At 47.7% G+C, this 25,113-nt stretch overlaps 1 protein-coding gene across 2 annotated transcripts in view; it reads left to right on the top strand.

The window, feature by feature from the left end:
- Nucleotides 1-25,113, top strand: part of SLC5A11 (solute carrier family 5 member 11) — a 48,119-nt gene that overhangs the window by 3,776 nt on the left and 19,230 nt on the right. The window contains exons 2-9 of one of the 2 annotated variants that reach the window (XM_040458730.1): nt 808-928; nt 5,935-6,184; nt 9,137-9,208; nt 11,152-11,256; nt 12,437-12,496; nt 19,296-19,400; nt 20,564-20,669; nt 23,245-23,325. In XM_040458730.1, the coding sequence (XP_040314664.1) occupies nt 6,050-6,184; nt 9,137-9,208; nt 11,152-11,256; nt 12,437-12,496; nt 19,296-19,400; nt 20,564-20,669; nt 23,245-23,325 (664 nt within the window). In that variant the 5' untranslated portion in view covers nt 808-928; nt 5,935-6,049. The remainder of the gene's footprint in view (nt 1-807; nt 929-5,934; nt 6,185-9,136; nt 9,209-11,151; nt 11,257-12,436; nt 12,497-19,295; nt 19,401-20,563; nt 20,670-23,244; nt 23,326-25,113) is intronic. The other variant, XM_040458729.1, reaches the window with a different exon arrangement.

The raw sequence follows: 25,113 nt of genomic DNA, 5'->3' as shown, positions 1-25,113 counted from the left end.
CCCATACAGAGAGGGTCCCTCCCAGGAGGTGAACCCGTACCCCACCCCCAGCTTGGCCCCGTCTAGAACAGCGCAAGGGCACAGGGCTCTCACGTACAGAGCTGCAGGGGCCATGTCTGCCCCACTCACTACTTTGTGCCTAGCACAGACCCTGGCACACAGCTGGTGCCTAATAAATGCTTGTGGAAAAGAACAGAAAAGGCGGGAGGGAAGGAGGAGGGGAGCAGACAGGCAAGACGGGCGGGAGGGAGGAAATAACGACAGAACAGCCAGTATCGGATAATGCAAGTTCCTTCAGCTGAGGACCTGGGTTCGAATCCTACCGCTGGGCATTTACTGTGACCTAGAAGCAAGTGGCGAAGACTCGAGCCCAGCTCACTTTTCCCTCTTCATGCCTCCATCTCCCACCTGTAAAGGGGACTGGTGTGTGCCTCACAGGCTGACCAGATGAGAAGTGATCTCCATGCCTTCAATCCACAGTGCTCACAGATTTTGCTCAGAAGGGGCTCATTGAGCCTGTGAGCATGTGGGTGAACCAGCAGCACTGGGGTTCACAGCTTCTCTGATCCCCGCTCCTAATCCTGCCACACCCACGGGCCGGTCCCTCCCGGCCCCTGGCAGGGCCCCCACCTCCCTGGGACCCAGGAAGAGCCTGGAGTCTGTGCCAGCCTGCCCGGAGCTGTGATGAATAAGTTGTTTATCCGCTCCCACCGCCCTCGGTGCCTGGCGGGCAGAGGCCTGCAAGGGGCAGCTGGGGGAGGGGCCGCCTCACCCTTCAACCCACTGCCCCTCCTTCCTCCCTTTCAGACCTGCTGGGTTCTAGAACCATCCACCCTACTCCTCAGTTCTGCATCAATCTCCGCCTTGAACTGCTTCCTGAGCTCTAAGCCCTCACCTTCCCCGAAGCCCCTGGATTTGGAAGCAGCAGGTCGGTGTGTTTAAAAACACAGGCTGTGAAACCATACAGATCGGGGTTCGAGCCCTGGCTGTGGACATGATGCTAAACCTCTCCCAGCCACAGCTTCTTGGCTGATCACGTGCACTGACCCTACCTACCTAATAGGGATTTCACCCTTGAGCTACCCTGAGGGACCATCCAGCCCCCTCCTCTCCAAGCCTCCAAAATGTGCCTCTCCTGGTAAGACCCTTTTTTATGAGCCTCTCTTCTGGCCCAAGAAACTAGCCTCCCTTCCCACTTTCTTGAACAAAGACTTTGCAGGTGTCTGGTCCAGTTAGGTTGGTCCGGAGCAGGATATTACCCCCTTTCACAGATGACAATGGCCATGAAATCTAGGCCGATTGACTGCTGGGTGAGGGGAATCCTGGCTCCTGCTACTCAACTTCCTCCTGTATTAGGACAGAGTAAGTGTCTGAGCTGGGTCTGCCCACTACTGGCTGGCTTCCCTCTTTCCCTCCTTCTCTTCTTCCCTCTTTCCCCTCCATAAATGCGGTGGACCCATGGCTGCTTGGGTCTTCCCTTCCAGGGAAGATTAGGTCTGAGAAGCTGTGAGCACCCTCCCAACAGAACTAGGCAAGGTGCAGCCCCAGGGAGAAGAAGTTCAAAGTCATACTTGGCATGCGAAGGAAACGTAAGATCATAGAGCGCCCCCCTGAGGCATCTTGTCTAAGTGAACATCCAGTCCCCTCTAAGGTCCTGTTCTCCACCCAGGGGACTTCTGTGGCTCTTACAGTTGGGAGAAGATGCTCCTGGCATCCTGTGGGTAGCTACCAGAGAGGTTGTTAAACATCTCATGTTGCACAGGACAGCCTCCCCCACCCCATAACAAAGAGTTATTGAGGATGAGGAAAGTACTCTAGGGACAAGGAACAGCCTGCCCAGGTAACCAGGCTGTTCTGTCTGCGGGAAATTACTCCCCAATCCTTACCCTGTCGATTCATCACCAAGCCCTATTGATTTTTAAAAAATTTTTTTGGAATGTTTATTTTTGAAGGAGAGAAAGAGTGTGAGCAGGGGAGGGGCAGACAGAGAGGGAGACACAGAATCCGAAACAGTCACCAGGCTCCCAGCTGTCCGCACAGAGGCCAGTGCGGGGCTCAAACTCACAAACCTTGAGATCATGACCTGAGCCAAAATCGGATGCTTAACCGACTGAAACACCCAGGCGCCCCAAGCACTGCTGATTTTTTTTTTAATTTTTTTTAACGTTTATTTATTTTTGAGACAGAGAGAGACAGAGTATGAACAGGGGAGGGTCAGAGAGAGAGGGAGACACAGAATCCGAAACAGGCTCCAGGCTCTGAGCTGTCAGCACAGAGCCCGACGCGGGGCTCGAACTTATGGACTGCGAGATCATGACCTGAGGTGAAGTCAGCCGCTTAACCGACTGAAACTCCCAGACGCCCCAAGCACTGCTGATTTTTAAAAAAAAAATTTTTTTTAAACGTTTATTGATTTTTTTGAGACAGAGAGAGACAGCATGAACGGGGGAAGGTCAGAGAGAGGGAAACACAGAATCTGAAACAGGCTCCAGGCTCTGAGCTGGCAGCACAGAGCCCGACGTGGGGCTCGAACTCATGGACCGCGAGATCATGACCTGAGGTGAAGTCGGCCTCTTAACTGACTGATCCACCCAGGTGCCCCATGCACTGTTGATTCTCACATCCTCTTGCACGCCCCTCTAGATTTCATCTAAAGTCTGTGGCATTACACGGTCACCTTCCTGCTTCTAGTCAACCTACCCTCACCCCCATTGGATCCTACAACTCCCTTGTCCCTTAACCCAGAGCACAGGTGTGCCGTGGGGGCATGGCTGCCCAACAGGAGATGCTTTGAAAAAGTATGGGAGCATCTTTGCTTATGCAGTCGTTTGGGGGTACCACTGGCCTTCAGTGCATGGAGACCAGAGATGCTAGACTCCCCGAAATGCACAGAACTGCCCCATGCAGCATGAACTTTCGAGATGTTCCAGACTTGCATGTGGGTGAACAACATGCTTATAGACTAGAGCTCCAGTGTATATGAAACACCAAGTGGTTTGTTTTTAATTTAAAATTTTTTTGATATTTGTTTATTTGTTGATTGATGTTTATTTATTTTTGAGAGAGAGAGAGAGAGACAGAACACAAGTGGGGGAGGAGCAGAGAGAGCCAGAGACACAGAATCTGAAGCAGACTCCAGGCTCTGAGCTGTCAGCCCAGAGCCCAGTGAGGGGCTCGAACTCACGAACTGCAAGATTGTGACCTGAGCCAAAGTCGGACGCTTAATCAACTGAGCCCCCCAGGCGCCCCAAATTTTTTAAAGCAAAGAATGTGCCTGCTTTTATCTTCACAGCATTGTCTCAAATATTTTTCAGTGCTCTGTCTTAAAAGCATGGTATTGCTTGGACTTTTCCATAACATTTAAAATCACAGTAGGGGGCGCCTGGGTGGCGCAGTTGGTTGGGCATCCGATCTCGCGGTCCGTGAGTTCGAGCCCCGCGTCAGGCTCTGGGCTGATGGCTCAGAGCCTGGAGCCTGTTTCGGATTCTGTGTCTCCCTCTCTCTCTGCCCCTCCCCTGTTCATGCTCTGTCTCTCTCTGTCTCAAAAATAAAAAAATTTAAAAAAAAGTTAAAAAAGAAAAAAAAGGAAAAAAAATTTAAAAATTGAAAAAAAAAAAGAAAAAAAATAAAATCACAGTAGGCTATTTGTAGTTACATTTTGGGGGAGTCAAAAACCGCACGTGGATTTTCAGCTGCACAAGAGGGTCAGCACCCCAACCCCCACACTGTTGATGCTGGTGCTGTTCCTCTGAGGATTCACTTTTGATTCTGAGGTTTTGCACTAAAATGGCTTCCGACTTTCTCATTTCCCTTAAGTTCAAAACTTAGCATAGTGGGTGCAAGTATCTGACTGTTCTTGGTCTCCCGTGGAGTCGGCAGATCGGTGATATGTTGAAGCATTCATCAGTTTATCATAAATGGCTTTCCTTTTATTTCTTTTGGACTTAAAGCATTGTATAGACTTTTTAAAAAGTGATGTGCGAGGGCGCCTGGGTGACTCAGTCGGTTAAACGTCTGAGTCTTGGTTTTGGCTCAGGCCATGATCTCTGGGTTTGTGAGTTTGACCCGGGCCCCCCCCCCCCCCCCCGCGTCAGGCTGCACGGAGACATCGTGGGGCCTGCTTTGATTCTCTCTCCCCTGCTCCCTCTCCGCTCCTCCCTTGCTCCTGCTCTCTGTCTCTCTCAAAATAAATAGATTTAAAAATCTTTATAAAAATATTTGCTATAAAAATGTTTGCTATATTTGATGTCTGAGAAGTTGGGAATCGCTGACCCTATAAAAGTCCTTTAATGACATCAAAGGGCTGAGATAGTCACCTTCATATCTGATCGACCCCACTGCCCAGTCCCCTCTTCCTAATCTTACCTAATACTCAGGCAAGAATCTGGCGATTCCTTAAACGTGACATGCTTATTCACACCTCGGTGTGTAGATGGGGGGCAGTGTGTAGATCGTGGGGGCATCATGAGTCTTTTCACTCCCAGACCTCCAGAGTGGAGTCACACACTGGGAATAAGTCCATGCCCAAATCGCTTATGGTTGAAAATCACCCTTAGGAGTTTTATTAGTTTCCAATTATTGCTGCAAAAAATCACCAGAAGGTAGTGGCTTGAAACGATGCAGGGTTATTATCTTACAGTTCTGGAAGTCACAGTTCTAAATGGGTCTCCCTGGGCTAACATTAAGGTGACAGCACGGCTGAGTTCCTTTCGGATGCTCTAGGGTAGAATGCATTCATTTCTGTTCCCAGCTTCTAGAAGCTGCCTGCTTTCCTTGGTTTGTGGGCCCTTTTACTCCATCTTCAAAGCCAGCAACATTGGCCCAAATCCTTCTCATGCTGGTTCTCTTTTCGGATTCTCTCTTCACTTTTTTTTTTTTTAATTTTTTTTTTCAACGTTTATTTATTTTTGGGACAGAGAGAGACAGAGCATGAACGGGGGAGGGGCAGAGAGAGAGGGAAACACAGGATCGGAAACAGGCTCCAGGCTCTGAGCCATCAGCCCAGAGCCTGACGCGGGGCTCGAACTCCCGGACCGAGAGATCGTGATCTGGCTGAAGTCGGACGCTTAACCGACTGCGCCACCCAGGCGCCCCTCTCTTCACTTTTAAAGACCTTTGTGGTTGCAATTATCTCACTCAGACACTTCAGGGAAAATCTCCCAATTTTAAGGAGAGCTGACAGGCAACCTTAATTCTGTTTGTAAACTCAATTGTCTTTTGGCCATGTAACTTAACATATTCACAGGTTCTGAGGATTAGAAGGTGCCCATCCTTGAGGGGGACATTCTGTTCCCCGTAGGAATCCCTTAAATTGCCCACAGAAGTACAGTATACTGAGAAACAGCCGAGGACACAGTGGTTCAAGGCATGGATTCTGGAGCAAGATTATTTGCCTTCAAGTCCTGTCTCTGCCACTTGAGCCATATTAATCTTAGACAAGTTCCCTGTGTCTCAATTTTGCCATCTGTAAAATGGGGATGAAAACAATAGTGCCCACTTTACAGGTTTGTAAACACTTAGAATGATGTAGGAGGTGCTATATATATTACAAAATATATTCAGTTTTACGGGCCTGGCTGACACTGGAACAAGACTAATGTCCCGCCGACCCTCAGACAAGATGTTGGCTTGACTCTTGCCCACCTCTGAGGTTCCTCAGAAATGGGAAATAACTCCAGTGTCTTGTTTTACTCTCACTCTTGGTCATGTGCTCCTGAAGTGGGATGGGATGATGAAAGTATCTGTACTATTCACAGTTTGTTCTTAATATTTTGCCGAGTGAGTGGCTGAGTTGCTAAAAAGTAGCTGTTGATTTGATGTGACTTCAAATCATTCGTTTGCTGAATGAATGAGTGAATGGATGGATGGATGGATGGATGGGTGAGTGGATCTGCCTTCCTGGGAGATCTGTCCCCACTACACATCTCTCCACAGGTGTCCTTTCGCTTGCTCCAAGGAGGTAGCCACGCAGAGGGTGAGGAAGTAGCTCTGGTGCTGACATCTGACCCGCTTTTGCACTTCCCGCAGGATTGAAAGTTTGCTCAGGACCATGGAGAGCAGCTCCGGCAGTCCTCAGCCCACGGAGTCCGATCCCCTGGAGGCTTTTCCCCAGAGGAGCCTGGAGCCAGGTGACATCGCGGTGTTGGTTCTGTACTTCCTCTTCGTCCTGGCTGTTGGACTTTGGGTAAGCCAGGCCAGAGGAGGCAGAGGTAGAAACTCGCCCAAGGTCGTAAAGTAATTAGAACTTTAAACTTGTAAAAATACAGAGTTGACCATGGGTCAGGTGCTGTCTTAGGCACTTTCGTCTCATGCTATGTCATGTAATTTGCACAGATATCTATGAAGAAGACGCTACTGCTGTACCCATTTTATAGATAAGGACACTGAGGCTCAAAAATGGAAACTCCTTGTATATTAGTAAGTTAGCACAGCTGGGTTAGAATCCATATCTCCTTCACTTTGAAGCCCATATTCTTTTTTCTTTTTTAAAGCAAGCTTTTTAAAACAATGTTTTTAATGTTTTTTATTTTTGAGAGAGAGAGACAGAGTGTGAGCAAGGGCAGGGGAGGGACAAAGAGACAGGGAGAGACACAGAACTCAAAGTGGGCTCCAGGCTCCATGCCGTCAGCACAGAGCCCGACACGGGGCTTGAACCCACAAACTGTTGAGATCACGACCTGAGCTGAAGTCGGACGCTTAGCCGAATGAGCCACCCAGGTGCCCCAGCTTTTTTTTTTTTTTTTTTTTTAAGGCAATACAGTCACAAGGTTCAAATAAAAGCAACTTAGGGGGGTCTGGGTGGCTCAGTTGGTTGAGTGTCTCGACTTTTGATCTTGGCTCAGGAGTCATGATCTCAAGGTTTGTGAGTTCGAGCCCTGAGTCAGATTCTGCACTGATAGCCCGGAGCCTGCTTTGGATTCTCTCTCTCCCTTTCTCTCTGCCCTTCCCCCACTCTCTCTCTCTCAAAATAAATAAACACTAAAAAAAAAAAAAAAAAGAAAGAAAAGAAATAAACATTAAAAAAAAACATAGTGAAAATTTCACTACTACCTTTCCCTTCACAAGTAACCACTGTTGTAACCTTGTTTGTACATTAATTTGAGTTTCCTTATGGAAATCCGAGCAAATATTATCATGTATATTTACCTCTTTCTTAAATAGGAAGTAGGTTATTATACTGTTGTTTTTTCACCTCGCTGTTTTTCACCTATCATGATCTCTGGGATATCTTTTCATATCAGTGCATAGAAGCTTCCTTGTCTTTTTAAAAGTTGCACAGGATTGGGGTGCCTGGGTGGCTCCGTGGGTTGAGCATAGAACTTTGGCACAGGTCATGATGTTACGGTCTGAGAGTTCAAGCCCTGTGTTGGGCTCTGCTGACAGCACGGAGCCTGCTTGGGATTCTCTCTCCCTCTGCCCCTCTCCCCCACTCACGCTCCCTCTCTCTAAAAAAATTGCATTTATCTTATAATAAATGAGGCTGGACACCCTTACATATGTTTAAAGACCACTTCATTCCTTTCTGTGATGCACGGTTTCATATATTTTTCCCATTTTCATTAGGTTCTTGTTCTTTTACTTACCAATTTCTAGGAATTCTTTATTCTTTTAAAGTTCTTATTTGTTTAAGTAATCTCCACACCTGGCATGGGGCTCAGACTCGTGACCCCCAGATCAAGAATGGCATGCCCCTCCTCTGACTGAGCCAGCCAGGTGCCCCTAGGAACTCCTTCCATGCTCAGAACATTAGTAATTTTGGGATAAGGATGCTGAAGAGAAGATACTGCTATCTGGGTTTTAGGCCATTTGGTACAAAAGACTTGAAAGCTGAGCCCCAAGGTGTCCCCACTTTGCTCCAACTATTTATACATCATTTTTCTACTCCTACCCCTTAGCTTTTCCTCCTCCAAGTCAACAAGGGGATGCAATGCTGGACGTTCCAAAGACCTTTCTCTGCACACTCCCCTGCCCTCCGCTCTTAGCAGGACATAGTGAGAAGGAGGAGACATTGTTGAGAGTAAGAGCTTTCATGTCAGACAGCCTTGGGGTCAGGGTTAAGTTAGGGTGAGGTTGGAGGCACTGGGAATCGGTATTTTCACAAGAGGACCAGGAGTCTCTGATGTGTTACTAGTTTGGGAACCCTGGATTTAGATAATCCCTTTCACGGAGTTCTTTATTTAAAAAAAAAAAAATTAAGTTTATTTATTTATTTTGAGAGAGAGAGACAGAGACAGAGAATCCCAAGCAGGCTCCACGCTGTCAGCACAGAGCCCAATGTGGGGCTCGAACTCATGAACCGTGAGATGATCTGAGCTGGAGGACACTTAACCTGCTGAGCCACCAAGGTGCCCCGGGAGTTTTTTATTTAAAACAAATACTTCCTGTGTCAGGAATGAACCGGAATGAGCCTCAGGTTTTGTTTTCTATAGCAAGGTCATTTGCAGGGATGAAAAAATACCATTTCCTGCCATGTCCTATCCAGTAAGAATCCCCTCACCAGCGTCCGCACCCAGGCTCAGAGACGTGCAACTGCTTGCCAAGATCAGACAAGCCACTTAGCAGCCGAAATGTGTCTATTCAAACACCTTCGGTGCTTAGAAGCTCACTCCTTCTAAAGACGGTTTTGTTGGCCGGCTAAGGACATGGGCTCCCAAGGCTGACCTGGACCTGAATTCCCGACACTTCCACTCTCAGGAAACAATGGCACTAGAGTGACTTTACTTCTGAGTCTCATTTTCTTCGTCTGTTAGATGGGCCTCATGATACCAACTTCATAGGAGTTTGTAAGGATTAACATGAGATAAAGCGCAGAGATGCTTAGGGGCGTCTGATGGCTGTGCTCCTGTGACACTATGTAGCACTAACACTCAGTAAATGGTGCCCCTTATGAGCTATCCTAGCTATGAGCGTGGGTTGAAAACTCAGACATGTAAGGGAGCCATAAGCAGGGGTTGTATTGACCTGAAGAATTTGTCTCCTCTAAAGCATTCAAATTAAAATCTTCTTAAAAACCGTGGGTCCAAAGCACCCTATATTTGCTGTCCAGATCTGGCCTGCTGGACTCCCACTTAGTTTTCCATGGCTTTGGCACTTCGGGGTGCCTCTGACTGTTACCCACCCTTCTTCTTTGTTTCAGTCCACAGTGAAGACCAAAAGAGACACAGTGAAAGGCTACTTCCTAGCCGGAGGGGACATGGTGTGGTGGCCAGTAAGTGGTCTTTGGTTCAGTTGAAGTCACTTCTTCACATGCTGATGGTCTGTCTTAGCCTTTGGTCTCTCAGGACCCGGGTTGCACGTTGTGTGAAGTCACAGTCTAGAGAAGGCTTAGCTCCAACTCAATCAGTTAGGCTGGTTTCAGGTATGGTTGAGTGCAAGGGCTCAAGTGATATCATTAGGACCTGGTTTCCATCCCTCCCTCTCTTCCTCTCTTTAACCTTTCCTTCCTCCCTCCCTCCCTCCCTCCCTCCCTTCCTTCCTTCCTTCCTTCCTTCCTTCCTTCCTTCCTCCCTTCCTTTCCTCTGTATCAATTTCTCTTCTTCTGGATGAGCGCTATTCCCCAAACAGGGTCAACTTCATGGCAACAAGATAGCAGACTTTGCTCTAGACTTCTCATCCTCTCAAGTCCCAGTGCATGGAACAGCATGGAAAATATCTCATCCTTGACTGTGTCCCATGCCCACCTCTGTGCCAGTCACTGTGACCAGGGTAGTTTGATGTGCTAATTGGCTCAAGCCTGGGTCACACACTCAATGCCTGAACTGGGGCGGGGGGTTGGGGGGGTGGAGCTTGGAACCTGTCCTCAAGCATATGCGATGAGATGGGAAGGGGCTAGAAACCGTTACTGGGACAAGGCGGAATGGATGTTGAAAACACAAATAACAAACACAGCAGTCCAATTGGTGTTTTCTTTTCGAGTGAACCTCAGGGCATTGCCAAATACAGCATGCACGTGCACACACACATACACACACACACACACACACGTGCACCCAGGTGTCTATGGGCCTGCCTACGTCATGGATGGTCAGGGATAATAGTTTACTTAGAATCTCCTGAAGTAAGAGTGGAATCTTTGAACTAAGAAGAGGAAGGACCGCTCCCATTCGCACTGAGTCCAAAAGATGTAGGGTTTAAGGTGCAGAGAGACAAGTGGTATCTGAGCCCCTGATCAGTGAAATGTGTGGAGACAATGACCATACTGTTCTCAAAAGGTACCAACGACATGCTTTGCGTTATGTGTTCAACAAATTCCCTAAAAATATATATTCACCGAGGAGGATGTCTGGCACTCTGTCCAACCCATCAGTAAGCTGGTCTTCACCCTCAAGGAGCTTGTATTCGAGTGTTTCCCAAAGTATGAGGAACAGTCGCTCTAAGATTTTCCAGCTTCACACTGACATAGCATTAAATAACGTCAGATCGCATAGTGTGAACCTCATCCCTTTCCTCTTCTACGTCACTCCTCCTGACTGCATAAAAGAAAAAGTCACAGTTTGGTGCCTTTATCAGTCTTTCATCGCCGACCAAGCTCTATGTTTAATCAAGAGACTATTAGGCCTCAGTGAGAGAAACTAGCTAGGATTTAGTAACGGAGATGGTGTCCCAGTTCCAGACTCTTAGGAGAGAAAATGTAATTTACCTACTTTGGGCCAAGTAACTGGGGGTGTCTGGTTCAATCTGTTGAGACCAGGGATTGGGGCCATTGAGTATAGGCTTGGCCACTTAATGTCCTACCAGAAGGAGAACTATTTACTTTGCCAAGGTAGAAACAGAACTGGGATGTATAACAAAGGCTTCCTGATTCTCCTCATGAAGCACCTTCCACAATACCTGTCATCCTTTCCCCCAGGGACGATGCATACAGTTGTTCGTGTTGTGCACTGCACTACCCTATGGGGTATGATTCACATTTTAGGCATCATAAAGATGCATACATACTGTGCCAATAACTGATAGATGGAAGTAAGAGTTTTGGGGAAGACGAGTCTTTCTAATTTGAAAAAAAGGAAGATGCCAGATGGGCTAGGGATGGCCCTGCCTTCTCTATTTCTCCTTCTGTCTTGGTCCCTTTGGAGCACGGGAAGAACTGGGGGTGGGGAGAAGATACTGTAGACCTTGGCTCCAGGATCTGACTTGTCTGTCTCCCTACAGGTGGGTGCGTCCTTGTTTGCCAGCAATGTTGGAAGTGGGCATTTTGTAGGCCTGGCAGGGTCGGGTGCTGCTGCAGGCCTTTCCGTAACTGCTTATGAGTTGAATGTAAGTATCTTACCGGGGGTGTCTACAGCTCACCCTTTGCCCAGTAGGTGACCCTGGGGGACAGTGTGAATGCCCCGTACTTGTAAAAATGGAGCAGTACTTCACGAGGAGACAAGCAGGAAGCATCAAGGGTACCCCTCGCCAGCTAAAACTAGTTTGACCCGCAGGCTTCTGGCTTGTGTGGGTGTGCTCCGTGCTGGCCGGTAAGGTCAGGACCCTAATAAACCACTGTGTGGGAGAAGAGGGCTCCGAATCCCTTCCCTGCGGATGCAGAAGCCAGAAGGTGTCCCGGGACCAGAGGGTTTTTTTGTGTATCACAAAAGCAGGTGACATCTGTGGTGTGGTGCTTTGACCTATCTTGCCCGGATGCCCAAGAGCGAGGACGCACTGTCCTATGGAGCAGGGCTCGTGAAGGATCTGATTTTCACTGAGGAGGAGGGCTTGCACTGTTAGTGGTGGTTTTCATCTTCATAGTGACTAACTTTATTTGAAACAAACGATTTACTTATTTATTTATTTATTTTATTTATAGATAAGCTCTATGCCCAACAGGGGGCGTGACCTTACAACTCCTAGATCAAGAGTCATATGCTCCACTGACTGAGCCAGCCAGTTTATTTATTTTGAGAGAGAGAGAGAGAGAGAGAGAGAGAGAGAGAGAGAGAGCAGGGGAGGGGCAGAGAAAGAGAGACTCCCAAGCAGACTCTGCACCATCAGTGTAGAACCCAGTGCAGGTCTTGAACCCGTGAACTCTGACCTGAGCCGAAAGCAAGAGTTGGACACTTAACCTACTGAGCCACCCAGGCGCCCTGTGACTAATATTTTTAAAGTGCTCATTCTACCCTGCGGCCTACACGACACGCGTTACCGTATGGTGGGATCCCTTACAAAGCCCAACCTGGCTCAACGAGGGAGGGGATACGCCTGGAGGAAGGGGGAGGACGTGAGGTTTAGGGTGGCACCGGATGAGGAGTCACGGAAAAGCTTCTATTTCCACTCTTCCCTCCTTCGTCCCCTTCTGCCACTTAAACGTGGAAATATGATGGTCCGGGGAGGGTGAGGTACGCAGACTGAACCAGAGGCGGAGCCAGGCCTGGCTACCTCCAGGTGCAGAAGGAGATCCAGATGAGCACCTTGAGGTTGGCGGGAGCCGAGTCCTGACTCTCTTTTCCCCGGGCAGGGCTTGTTCTCTGTGCTGATGTTGGCCTGGATCTTCCTGCCCATCTACATTGCTGGTCAGGTGAGTGTGGGGGAGTCGGGGTGCCATGGGCTGAGAAACCCTTTGGGAGGGTCACCCCTGCGTTCCCTCCTTCCCCCCTGACGACCTCCCTTAGTCCCCGGGAGGTCGGTCCCCGCATGGCGAGGGACGCCCCACAGGTGAGACCAGGGGAGCCCCGCCCTTGGCAGCTCCCACCTGGCGACCGATGATGAAGATGCACACGGGCTGGAGAAGACGGGAGCCCAGAAGCATCTGTTTTCAATGCGAACACACCGGCGTGAGGCTCGTGGTCTCTTTGATGTGTGTAGGCGGTAACATATTACTGCTTTTCTTCCTTTGCACACAGAGCTGTAAAAACGGAGTTCTTTCTGGCAGATGCGAAGGGTCAAAATGTTTGTTCCCAAATAACAATGCTGCTTTAGACTTAAAATATCTATCTGTATCTATATCTATCTATATATGTATATACACATACATACATACATATGTGTATATGTTTTTAAGTTTATTTATTTTGAGAGAGGGAGAGAGAGCATGAGCAGGGAGAGAGAGAATCCCAAGCAGACTTCATGCTGTAATGCTGTCCGTGTAGAGCCCAATACAGAGCCCGAACTCACCAAATGTGAGATCATGACAGCTGAAATCAAGAGTCGGACATTTATGGGGCGCCTGGGTGGCTTAGTCGGTTAAGCGTCCAACTTTGGCTCAGGTTGTTTGAGCCCCGCGTCGGGCTCTGTGCTGACAGCTCAGAGCCTGGAGCCAGCTTCAGATTCTGTGTCTCCTTCTCTCTCTGCCCCTCCCCTGCTTTTGCTTTCTCTCTCGCTCTCTCTCTCTCTCCAAGATTAAAGATTAAAATTAAAAGCAAAAAAGAATCGGACGTTTAACTGACTGAACCACCAGGCACCCCTGCTTTAGACTATTTTGAAAAAGTAGTTTAAAAAATTGTTTCTGATCTGACAGCTTTATGTCACTCATACTGTCTAGATTTAATTCTGCTCCAAAGGTTCTACCACACGGGGCAAGATCATACTCAGGACCATTCATAAGGCAAGAACTGATTTTAACTTTTGATTATGGCAATTAAAAACTACACAAAGTAGGGGCACCTGGTGGTTTGGTTGGTTAAGCGTCCAACTCTTGATACTGACTCAGGTAATGATCTCACAGTTTGTGAGTTCAACCCTTGCATCAGGCTCTGTGCTGACCGTGTGGAGCCTGCTTCGGATTCTCTCTCTCTGCCTTCCCCTGCTCTCTCACTCTGTCTTAAAATAAATAAATAAACTTAGAAAAATATTTAAAGAAACATAAAAGAAAAAATCTACCCACTCCATTTTTTTTTTAATTTTTTTTTTTAACGTTTATTTATTTTTGAGACAGAGACAGCATGAACGGGGGAGGGTCAGAGAGAGGGAGACACAGATTCTGAAACAGGCTCCAGGCTCTGAGCTGTCAGCACTGAGCCCGACACGGGGCTCGAACTCACAAACTGTGAGATCATGACCTGAGCTGAAGTCAGCCGCTTAACCGACTGAGCCACCCAGGCGCCCAACCCACTCCATTTTTATTGGGAAATAAATACATTGAAAACGTGATAAAACACAAATGCACAGCTTAACCAACTATCGTAAAATAAACACCCGGATCAAGACTTAAAACCTAACCTCCCCCGTGTGCCTTTACCACGTGACCGTGCCTTCCTTTCTCCTTGAAGTTCATCTAGTTAACTCCTTTGCTTTTCTGTGCAGGTTTCATTATGCATAATTAGACAGTTGGTTTAATTTACTTTTGAAAAAACGTATACGGGATCAGGGTTACATATTCTTTCATTAGTCGATGTGTTATTTTTTTATTTTTTTATTTTTTTTTTTTTTGCTGTGTAGTGTTCTGTAGTATGACTACAGCCCGTGTGTCCATGTGTTTGTCCATTCTTTTGTTCGTGGGCATTTAGGTTGTTCCCAGTGTTAGGCTGTGATGGCTAATGCTCCCGTGAGCATTTATACAAGTGTCCTGAGGCACGTAAACAGGTGTTTATGGAGAGTGTCTACCTATGAGTGTCTGGGCTATTGGGGATGTTTGTCTGGCTTTGCTACATACTCCCCCAATATCCCCCAGAGTATTTCTATCAGCTTAGAGTCCCAACAGCAGTGTCTGCAAATTCCCTTGGCTCCATTGCTTCACATCCTTGCTAACACTTGCTATTTTCCAACTTTAAAAGTCTTGCTAATCTCAATGCTCTTTTGACTGACAATTCTATTTTTATTTGTTTTGGCCCTTTGGATTTCCTCTTTGGGGAAGTCACTTGTCTGGGGCTTTTGCCAACCTTTTTTAAAATTATTACTAGGTGAGGGGCGCCTGGGTGGCTCAGTCGGTTAAGCGTTCGACTTCGGCTCAGGTCATGATCTCGCGGTCTGTGAGTTCGAGCCCCGCGTCGGGCTCTGAGCTGTCAGCTCAGAGCCTGGAGCCTGTTTCAGATTCTGGGTCTCCCCTCTCTCTCTGCCCCTCCCCCACTCTGTCTCTGTCAAAAATAAAATAAACATTAAAATAAATAAATAAATAAAATTATTATTAGGTTATAGAGCTTCTTATTGATTTGTAGAGGTTCTTTATATATTCTGGAAACAAGCCCTTGGGGTGGTTTTATGTGTTGCAAATGTATATATCTATCTTTTTCTACTCTGTGGTTTGCCTTTCCAGTCTCTTAATGATGTTTTTGATACGCAGTTCTCAACTGCAGTGTAGTCACATTTATCACTTTTTCCTGTCTTTCATGTTCTGTTTAAAAAATATTTTCCTACTCCAAGGTCATAAAGATATTTTCCTATATTGTCTTTTAGAACTTTTCACATTTAAGTCAATTATCCATGTAATACTGATTTTTGTCCACCGTAGTTTGAGAATGGGATAATGCTAACGCCCCCCATCAGGAAACTTACAGACCAGTTGTATGTGTGATCCGTTCATTCATTCATTCATTCATTGAAGATGCATTTATTGAGCCAAATGTCAGCTGCATGCCAGGTCCCATCAGTTCCCCATCCTCACGTCGTGATGTGACCATTACAATGCTTTCCCTTCTTGCTGAAAATTTCTTTTTCATTCACAGGGAGGTTACCTCCTGTTCATCTTTCAAATCCTACTTTAAGCAATAGTTCCTCCAAAAAGCCCCTCTGACCTCCCTGATGAGGTTAAATTTCCTTCTTCATCATATTGTGGCCTTTAAACTCAGATGTCTCCCATAGACTGTGTGCCTCTTCTAGCAAACCAAGCTTTCTCAGTCTCAGGGGGTCCTCTGCATTACAGGGTGTTCGCAGCATGCCTGGTCTCTACCACGTAGATGCTGGCAGCACCCCACACCCCAAATTGTGACAGCCAAGTCGTCTCCAGGCGTTGCCAAACGTTCCCTAGGGAGGTACAAAATCGTCCTCGGTTGAGAACCACTTTCCTAGACTGTGTGCGTCTCCCATTAGATTGTAAGCTCTAGGAGAGTGGGAACCATTTCTGTTCTCTCCTGGAGTTGTGCCTGGTACACAGGAGATGTGCAATTAAATATTGTTGAAATAACTCAGCGGCAGGATCTTTGATGGATTCAGAAGGAAGAACATGAGGAATGAGCTAACACCCAAGAGAAGAGGCACTGGTTAGGGACCAGAAGTCTTGGTCAGATCCCAAAGCATCACCAGAGTTAGCAAGTGAGAGGGCTGTACTGATGAACATTTGGGGCGTCGGAGGTGAATGGGGTCCCGGGGCTGACGAGGCCCAGGTGTGGGTCGGGGAAGTGGGGGCTGGAGCAGAAATGCCCCATTCTTGCCGGGGCTGAACAGATTGAGACACCATGCAAGGTGTCCCATGTGGATTCTCTGCATTGTCCCTGTGGCTGCTTCCACACTGGGAAAGGGTCTCCAAGAAAAGGAAGACCTTGAAGGAGCTGGAACCCCCTTGAGTCCTGGGCAGGGCCCTGGGGAAGGCTGGAGGTAGGGGGCGGGGGTTTCGGAGGAAGAGGGAGGAGATTTAAATGAGGAGGAAGTATGGCAGTCTGGATGGGATGGGGTGGGGGAGACAGTATGCAGGTCCCGGAAGCCCCTTGCCGTCCTCTGCCCCAGGAAATGGGGGGTCTGGGAGGGAGGGGCCCCACAAGCAGCGAGGCTTCAGGAACTAGGGTGCTCATCCCCCCAGGGCAGCAGTCATTTACTGCATTTATTTCTTATTCTTTTTTTTTTTTTTTTTTTTTTTTTGTTAGTAGGCTCCACGTCCAACGTGGGCTCGAACTCATGACCCTGAGATCAAGAGTCGCATGTTCTACCAACTGAGCCAGCCAGGCGCCCCTGCATTTACTTCTTTTTAACATTCACCCAGCTACAACCAGAGGGTGGTTCCTGTGCTGCCTGTGGGCCGTCCCTCACCTCTTCGGCTCTGTCTGTCTGTCTGTCTGTCTTTCTCAACCTTGCTTGCTGGCAGATTGCCTTTTTAGCTCCTTGACAGCTTAACAGCTGTGGTCACAGACAGTAAATCTGCCAGGGAAGCCTGTTCCTCTCACCTGAACGGACTGAGGCTCTTCGTGTCCTCTCTAATCAGCTGTCACACCATCACCACGGGCACACCCGTTCAGTACTGGTTGAATGTCCCCATGCGTTATTCCTTGATAGAGTGTCAGTGCATGTGCTTCTGGAAAATCTCTGTTGTAGGTACCTTGCTGCAAAACCAGGGGAAGACATGAGAGTCAGAGTTCCACATTGTTCTCCGGGGGAGATGGGCAGGAAAGAGAAGCTTTTTTTCTTTTTTCCTATTTGAAAATGCCCATTTATTCCTGGAGTTCTTTTTTTGTTTGTTTGTTTGGCCAATATTTTATTGTGAGAAGACTTTCAAGCATACATCGAAGTGGAAATAATTTTGCACCATACACCCTTTGGTTCTTGAATACCCAGATTACCATTAGCCATTTATAATTCTTATTTATTTATTAAAAAAATTTTTAGGGGCACCTGGGTGGCGCAGTCGGTTAAGCGTCCGACTTCAGCCAAGTCACAATCTCGCGGTCCGTGAGTTCGAGCCCCGCGTCAGGCTCTGGGCTGACGGTTCAGAGCCTGGAGCCTGCTTCTGATTCTGTGTCTCCCTCTCTCTCTGCCCCTCCCCCGTTCATGCTCTGTCTCTCTCTGTCCCAAAAATAAATAAACGTTGAAAAAAAAATTAAAAAAAAATTTTTTTTCAATGTTTATTCATTTTTGAGAGACAGAAAGAGACAGAACGTGAGTGGGGAGGGGCAGAGAGAGAGAGACACAGAATCGGAAGCAGGCTTCAGGCTCTGAGCTGTCAGCACAGAGCCTGACGTGGGGCTCGAACCCAAGAGGTGAGATCATGACCTGAGCAGAAGTCGGATGCTTAACCGACTGAGCCACCCAGGTGCCCCAACTATTTACTATTCTTGAACCGAGTCTAGCCATCTAGTCTTTCCCAGTATCCCTTCACAATCTGACCTCAGAATGGATGGTTTGCCATTCATGAGCTTGTGGTGGGGGACCTGTTAGTTTTCTCCTCCCTGGGTTAGACTTGGGGATACCCAAGCAGCAACAGCCTGGAGGAGAGGCTGCAAACATTTCTGCAAATATCTTTATAACTGTGTCCTTCCCCATCCAAGATCTAGTACCTCACGGAAGAGCCATTGGTTTGATGTCGCAGTGTCTCAACTGCAAGTCTGGGGCTAGAGTACAGTGAGGGTGAGGAGATTGGGAAAGAACATGCCAAACCCTCAACAGTGGTTTTCATCAGCACACCCCAGTCACTTGGGTGCCCATATGGTAATGACGTCTGACTTTGGACCACCCAGCCTGGGGCATAGGGAGCCGCCATGATTCAGTGCCCCCCCCCCCCCATCTTTCTGCCAACCCTGGAGCCTGCTATTAGAATCCCCTGCTTTTGCTGGTAACCTGCCCAAAGGTTTAAATCTTGTTTTAATGTTTATTTTTGAGAGAGAGATACAGAGCATGAAATGGGGAGGGACAGAGAGACAGAGAGAGAGAGAGAGGGAGACACAGAATGTGAAGCAGGCTCCAGGCTCTGAGCTGTCAGCACAGAGCCCAATGCAGGGCTCAACCTCACAACATGGGATCATGACCTGATCTGGAGTAGGACAGTTCACCGAGTGAGCCACCCAGGTGCCCCCTGACCAAAGGATTAGAATAGAGCAATTCCCCAAAGTTTGGAACCTGGACGAATGGAGATTCTTGAGATGCTTTTAGGTGTCAGACATGGGACCCCCACTGAGTCACGTGGTGGAGTTATTTCCTTTTCTGTTGTCTTTCACTTGTTTGAGCTCAAGGGGAAAGCCTTACATTGGTCCTAGCCTGTCTTCAAGACCAATCCAACACTTCTCCAGCATTGTTTTTCTTTTTTAAATGAGTAGGCTCAGGGCCCAGAGTCTTTGGTGTTGCCAGAAAGGAATAGAAAATAATGAAGTGTTTTACTACCCAGTGTTTATTTTTGCTGGTTCTCTTAAATTTAGGGTTGATTTTCCATTTATGATGGTGATTTGAAGTTTAGGTAAATGTATTTAACTGTTTAGGTGAGCTGGTTGAAAGGAAAACATTAAGTAACTGATAAGAGATAGCAAACTTTGGGATGGGATTGGTAGTTGGGTACATCCCCCGGCACAGAACCCCAATTCCTCCACACCCCACCCCTCCGCCCCCATTTTCTCCTCCCTTCTTAGGCCTATGATCAAGAAGGCCATTGGTGCTGCTGAGTTTGGGGAGGAGGGAAGGGCCAGTGCCCTGAGACCATGTGCCCAAAGTCAGGTATGTGGTGACCACTGAGCTCTGGCCCCTAGGTCACCACGATGCCAGAATACCTGAGGAAACGCTTTGGTGGCAACAGGATCCCCATCATCTTGGCTGTGCTCTACCTGTTTATCTACATCTTCACCAAGATCTCGGTAAGGTGGGGACATAGCCCAGCCGTGTACCTGTGACGTGGTGAGAAGATCAACTACAGCCACTGCTTGGGAGTGTGTCCTCCCTGTGCACTTCCTCCTCCTGTTGGGCAGGCTTCCGGGAGGTTAGCAGAGGGTAGGAGGGGTGGGAGGGAGAGAGCAAGCATGGGCAGAAGAAGTCGGGAGAAGTTTCTGCCAAAGGTTCTCTGGCAACATCTCTAGATGGTGCAGGTCACCCCTTGGGTGGAGCGGTCATATTCCTCCTGGGATTAGACAATGATCAGCTATTAATCAGATGGGTTGAGGCCATTGAGCCTGCTCCACCTTGAACTTTGGTTGGATGGGCCAGTCTCTAGAAAGAGGCCAAGAGCAGATGCGTTGCAGCCTCCGGGTCTGCCTGTGACTCAGCTGATGCTGTCTCCACTTCCAGTTGGGGCCGAGGAGAGCCTGTCTCTTGTGAGGAGAGTGCAGGGGGTGCAGAGGAATTCCATTCAATCCAAACAACAATAACTGAGTCCATGCCAGCTGCAGGCTTGAAAGACAGACGTCGGATGACAGCATCCTTTCAGAATTCTGCCTCTGGGTCTGGTGGAAAGCTACAGATGTGGGGAAGCCGTCACCAGGGAAGTCATGACCAAGGAGGATTACGAACTAGAGAAAGGGGACTGGTGTTCCCGATGGATGGACTAGAGCAAGCAAAACATTGGCGACATGGATGGGCATAGCTTGTTAGGGAAGCGGGGAAGGATTGAGTGAGGGAAATGAGGCCAAGGGTCAAGCCAGACCATGAAGCCTGGCATGCAACTCTAACTTATTTACATAGACGTTATCTTGGGGGCAGTGGGTGCCACGGAAGAATTTTAATGGGCAGGAGAGGGATGATATGCTCATGTCGGTATTTGATAAAGGTTGCAAAGTGGAGAATGGAGGCTAGAAAGACCAGGAGTAGCAGCAGGAGGGCCATTGAGGAGGTTGTCGTATTAGCCCAGTGAATGGGTCTCAAATGTACTTGCCCAAGGGTCCCAGTTTGAGACCTCTGATACAGGAAGAGGTGGCTGAAGAAAGCACAATGTAGGACTCTTCTGTTTGCTGGAATCCAGTCTTAGGGGAACTTGCGCTGAAAATGTCCATCCATTCATTCATCCGTGAACTTCATGTCTCTACAGGTGGACATGTATGCGGGTGCCATCTTTATTCAGCAGTCTCTGCACCTGGATCTCTACCTGGCCATAGTTGGGCTGTTGGCCATCACAGCTCTGTACACCGTTGCAGGTGTGTCTGAACGAGAGGTGATGCCTGAGAGGCCGTGGGCCACCCCCTCCCCCTTCTTTTCCTGGCCCATCTTCTGATGTTCTAGTGTGTTAAAACCATCCATTCATTACACCTCAATCAATGACCCCAGATAATATGGTGTCTCTTGGCCATTGTCCAAGGGAAGAGGGCTTCCCGATTAGAGGGAGGATTGAAAAATGCACCACAATTGCATCAAGCTATTTTCCATTTATTTACTGCAGAATTATTTATTGAAAACTGAGTGAGGCGCATGTCTATTCACATGCACTCTGCAAAGTGAGATTGTCAGCAACTGTAATCTCGGAGAATAACGTGCGGCAGCATCATTTTTCCCCATCGGAACCACACTCCAGGAGAGTGACTGGCATAGAGTATGGCCTGGACAAATATCTGTCTTTGAATATTCACCTTTTAATCTTCACCTTCTGCTCCAGCTCACCCTTCTCTGCTTCCTCTTCGTATAATATAACTCATTCCACAAATATGTCTGGATATCACCTACATGTGCTAGACATCGTGCTAGGAAATGAGGTAGAGCAGTAGACAAAACAGGCAAAATCTTTACCCCAAAGGAACTTATATTCTAATAGGGATGGGGAGACAGACAATGAACAAGGAAACCAATAAATCATATCAGGATGTATTGTTATAATCTGATAAGTGCTGTGAGGGAAGTTCCACGCAGGGTGAGGTGGGGAGTGATGGGTAAGGAAAGGTTTTTTATTATTATTGTTTTTTTACATAGCATGTTCAGAGAAGGCCTTTCTAAGGTGACATCTGAACCGCATTTAAATGAAAGGAAGGAAACTTTAAAGAGAAGGACAGAGGAAGAGAAGACCAGGCTAGGAGAAGGGCACATGTAAAGACTCATGCTTTGTTTGGGGAACAGAAAGGCGGTCAATGTGGCTGACGCTGAAGGAGCAGATGGCTCAAGCTGCGACCCGCTAACCTCCGGGGGGGCCACTCCCACCAGCCAGAGACGGATTGCCACCTGTCCCCCCGCCCCCGTGTGGCTCAGCAGCCCGGGGGATGGGGGAAAGGCCAGCAACCAATGAAAGCTGAAACGAGCCTGGATTTTGCTCCGAGGGCTGTGGAACACCACGGGAGGCTCTAAGCTCAAAAGCGGTCAAATCAGACCTATGCAAAGGCCCCTGAAGGATCTCTCAGAGCGTTCCGCACTAAGGGAAGCTGTGTGCCTGGAGCCCAGGGAAAGGGAAGGGCTAGTCCCAATAGCCAATTTACCTTTGTTTCCTGGTCTGCGTGTCCCATTAGACTGTAATCTCCATGAGGACAGGGAACATGCTTTTTGCTTGCTTCTCTATCCCTACCATGGAGAGCTAGGTAGGGCACTCACCAGATATTTGGTGAACAATTGAATAAAATACTAAACAGAGTGCATGGCACATGACAAATTGTTCAGTGAACATCAGTATAGAAACGATGGCGGGTTTCAGTGGCACCCGGCTTCAGGATCACTGCACTCAGGCAGCAGAGAGTTGGGACAAGAGTCTAGGCTGGGTGTCTCCCCGTTTGTGACAGGGCCCTATTCCTGCTGGCCAGGAAGGAGGAGGCATGGTAGAGAACCCCACACCTCTGCCCATGTTTTTTATTGCATGCTGACTTTGCCCACTCGGAAAACATGCTCAGATCAGATAAACATCCCTTTCCCTTTGGGAAGAAGGAGGTATAGTATAAGGAAGACACTAGAAAGATGGCCTTGGCCAGATAGATTTGCTGCCATTATTATCATTACCAAGACTGTGCTAGGGGGCAAAAGTAAGAAGAATTCACTGAGGCCAACCACAGGAGCCTGCTCAGGAAGCCTGTTAGGGCTCTGAATACCTAGTACTCATATCCTTTTTCCAGGGTTAAAAATAAAGCTGTTCAGAGCTTGGGGACTACAGCCCTTGCATCACTTCCTGAATCAGTTAGAAATTACTGTGTAACGAACCACCCACAGATATAAGGACTTAAAACAATGGTCTTAAGCAAGAGCAGAAGCTTCAGGGCCCTTGAGGGCTAGGCTTAGGCCTGCACAGTAGCACTCCCCCATATTCTGTTGGTCGAAGCAAGTCATTTGGCCAAGCCCATAGTTAAGACATAGAGAAATCAGCTTTATTTACATCAACATGAAAAGCAGGAGCACCTGGGTTGGCTCAGTTGGTTAAACATTCGGCTTTGGCTCAGGTCATGATCTCACAGTCCATGAGTTCGAGCCCTGAGTCAGGCTCTGCTGACAGCTCAGGGCCTGGAGCCTGCTTCGGATTCTGTATCTCTCTCTCTCTCTGCCCCTCTCCAATTCATGCTGTCTCTCTCTCTCTCTCTCTCTCTCTTTTTCTCTGTCTCTCAAAAACAAACATTTAAAAAAAAAAAAACATGAAAAGGAGCAGGAAAGCCACAAGGCAACATGGGCCTGTGCCTAGGAAGGAGGTCTTGTGGCCATCTTTGCAAACAACACTAAGAAATCTCAGGTCTTGAGCTTCCAGATTCTCTCTGTTGTTAACCCAGGGTGTCCGACCCTCATCTCCATGCTTATCCCCACCCCCACCCCCAGGTGGCCTGGCTGCTGTGATCTACACGGATGCCCTGCAGACTCTGATCATGCTTATAGGAGCACTCATCCTGATGGGCTACAGTAAGTGGGGCCCCAGGGTCACTTGGGTGGGTGACAGGCCCTCTCTCAGGAAGGGACATCTGCTCTCATCACAGGGCTCAGCAAACCCAACTGTCAAAAGCATACACCTGGGGCATTCCGTCATGGGTGATTTCCTTGAGACATGGTTGTTTTAGCTGGAAGAGAACTGAACTTACGGAAATTTACTGGTTTTTTTGTTTTTCAAGTTTATCCATTATTTTGAGAAAGAGAAAGCACCGGGGGGGGGGTGGGGGTGGGGGTGGGGGTGGGAAAGGGCAGAGAGAGAGAGGGAGAGAGAATCGCAAGCAGGCTCTGCACTGTCAGCACAGAGCCGACGCGGGGCTCCGACTCACGAACCGGGACATCATGACCTGAGCTGAAGTCAGACGCTTAACCAACTGAGCCACCCAGGCGCCCCGGAAGTTTCCTGATTTTTAGGTAAAGATGAATAGTTCCTCCTATATTGAGAGGGAAACATGATTAATAAATAAAAGGGACAGAGGGACAAAATTCTTCTTACAGAAGAATTCCAATTAATAAATGCAGACAGAGGGAGAGAAATAGAAAATCAACATGAGGGCACCACAATGATAATTGGAGGCAAGATTCAACGGTAAATGCTCAAGTTACCAGGGATTTTTGCATGATCTCAGTTACCATGTCCAAGATACTCACTAATCACAAAGGGGAAAATAGTCGCTTTACCGTGGGGCAACCTGGCATGCACCATTGTAGGTAAGTGATCGCAGTCAATGTCGCCAGGAATAGGACATATTGATATGTAGCTGCTCATAGGGTGAGAGGGACATAACGGAGCCTCTGTGCCATGCTTACCAAAACCACATAACCTCAATGTTATTGAGGAATAAACATCAGACATCCGATGGAGAATCATTTTACAAGATTCCTAATCAGTTCCTCAAGAGTGTCAAAGTCACAAGAAATAAGGACTCAGGAATTGTCTAGGAACAGGGGTCGAGGAGATACGAGTTTCATCATAGCATTGTGCCTTTCTGCACACTTCAAATTGTGTTTATGTGTGGCTTTCGTCTTTTAAGCAAAATTTAAGGAAGTAATTATGGAATAATTGTTTCACAACATGAACAAAAATTGCTCATTAACTTTAACAAATGTTTTGGACCCTCATGAAGAAGAAAACTTCACTGGTATACCGTATGTGAAGAGGAAATACAGGGGCGCCTGGGTGGCTCAGCCGGTTAAGCGTCTGGCTTCAGCTCAGGTCATGATCTCACGGTTCGTGAGTTTGAGCCTGAGTCAGGCTCTGGACTGACAGCTCAGAGCCTGGAACCTGCTTGGGATTCTATGTCTCCCTCCCTCTCTGTCTCTCCCCAACTCTTGGTCTCTCTCAAAAATAAATAAACTTTTTTTTTTTTTTTAAAGAGGAAATACAAATGAGTAACAAATACATGAAGGACAATTGTCAGCTGTATTAGAAAAATGCTCGATGTGGTCACTGTCATAAATACCAAACCTTTGAACCTCCCAGGGCTTCACGAGCTGCTTATGACAGGTTTCAGATGCAAAGAGACCCAAAATCTAGATCTTCCCAAGGTCTGTCATTCTTCGCAACACCTCTAGACCTTTCTCCACAAAAGTATGGGTTCTCAGTGGGGAAGTTCCATTACTTAATCCATTACAGTCGGGCAGGAAAGAGATTACAGATCTGCCCTCTGTAATCTTCATCAATCTGCTTTATTAGATGTTCTCCCAAGGGATCTGCAGAGATTCACATGTTGAAAACTAACTGGCCATATATGCGTGGGTTAA

This window comes from Herpailurus yagouaroundi, unplaced genomic scaffold (assembly GCF_014898765.1).
Source record: "Herpailurus yagouaroundi ecotype Mexico unplaced genomic scaffold, PumYag 222, whole genome shotgun sequence".
Taxonomy (NCBI): domain Eukaryota; kingdom Metazoa; phylum Chordata; class Mammalia; order Carnivora; family Felidae; genus Herpailurus; species Herpailurus yagouaroundi.
The sequence above is the reverse complement of the archived record's forward strand: the minus strand, read 5'-3'. Positions and strand labels throughout refer to the sequence as shown.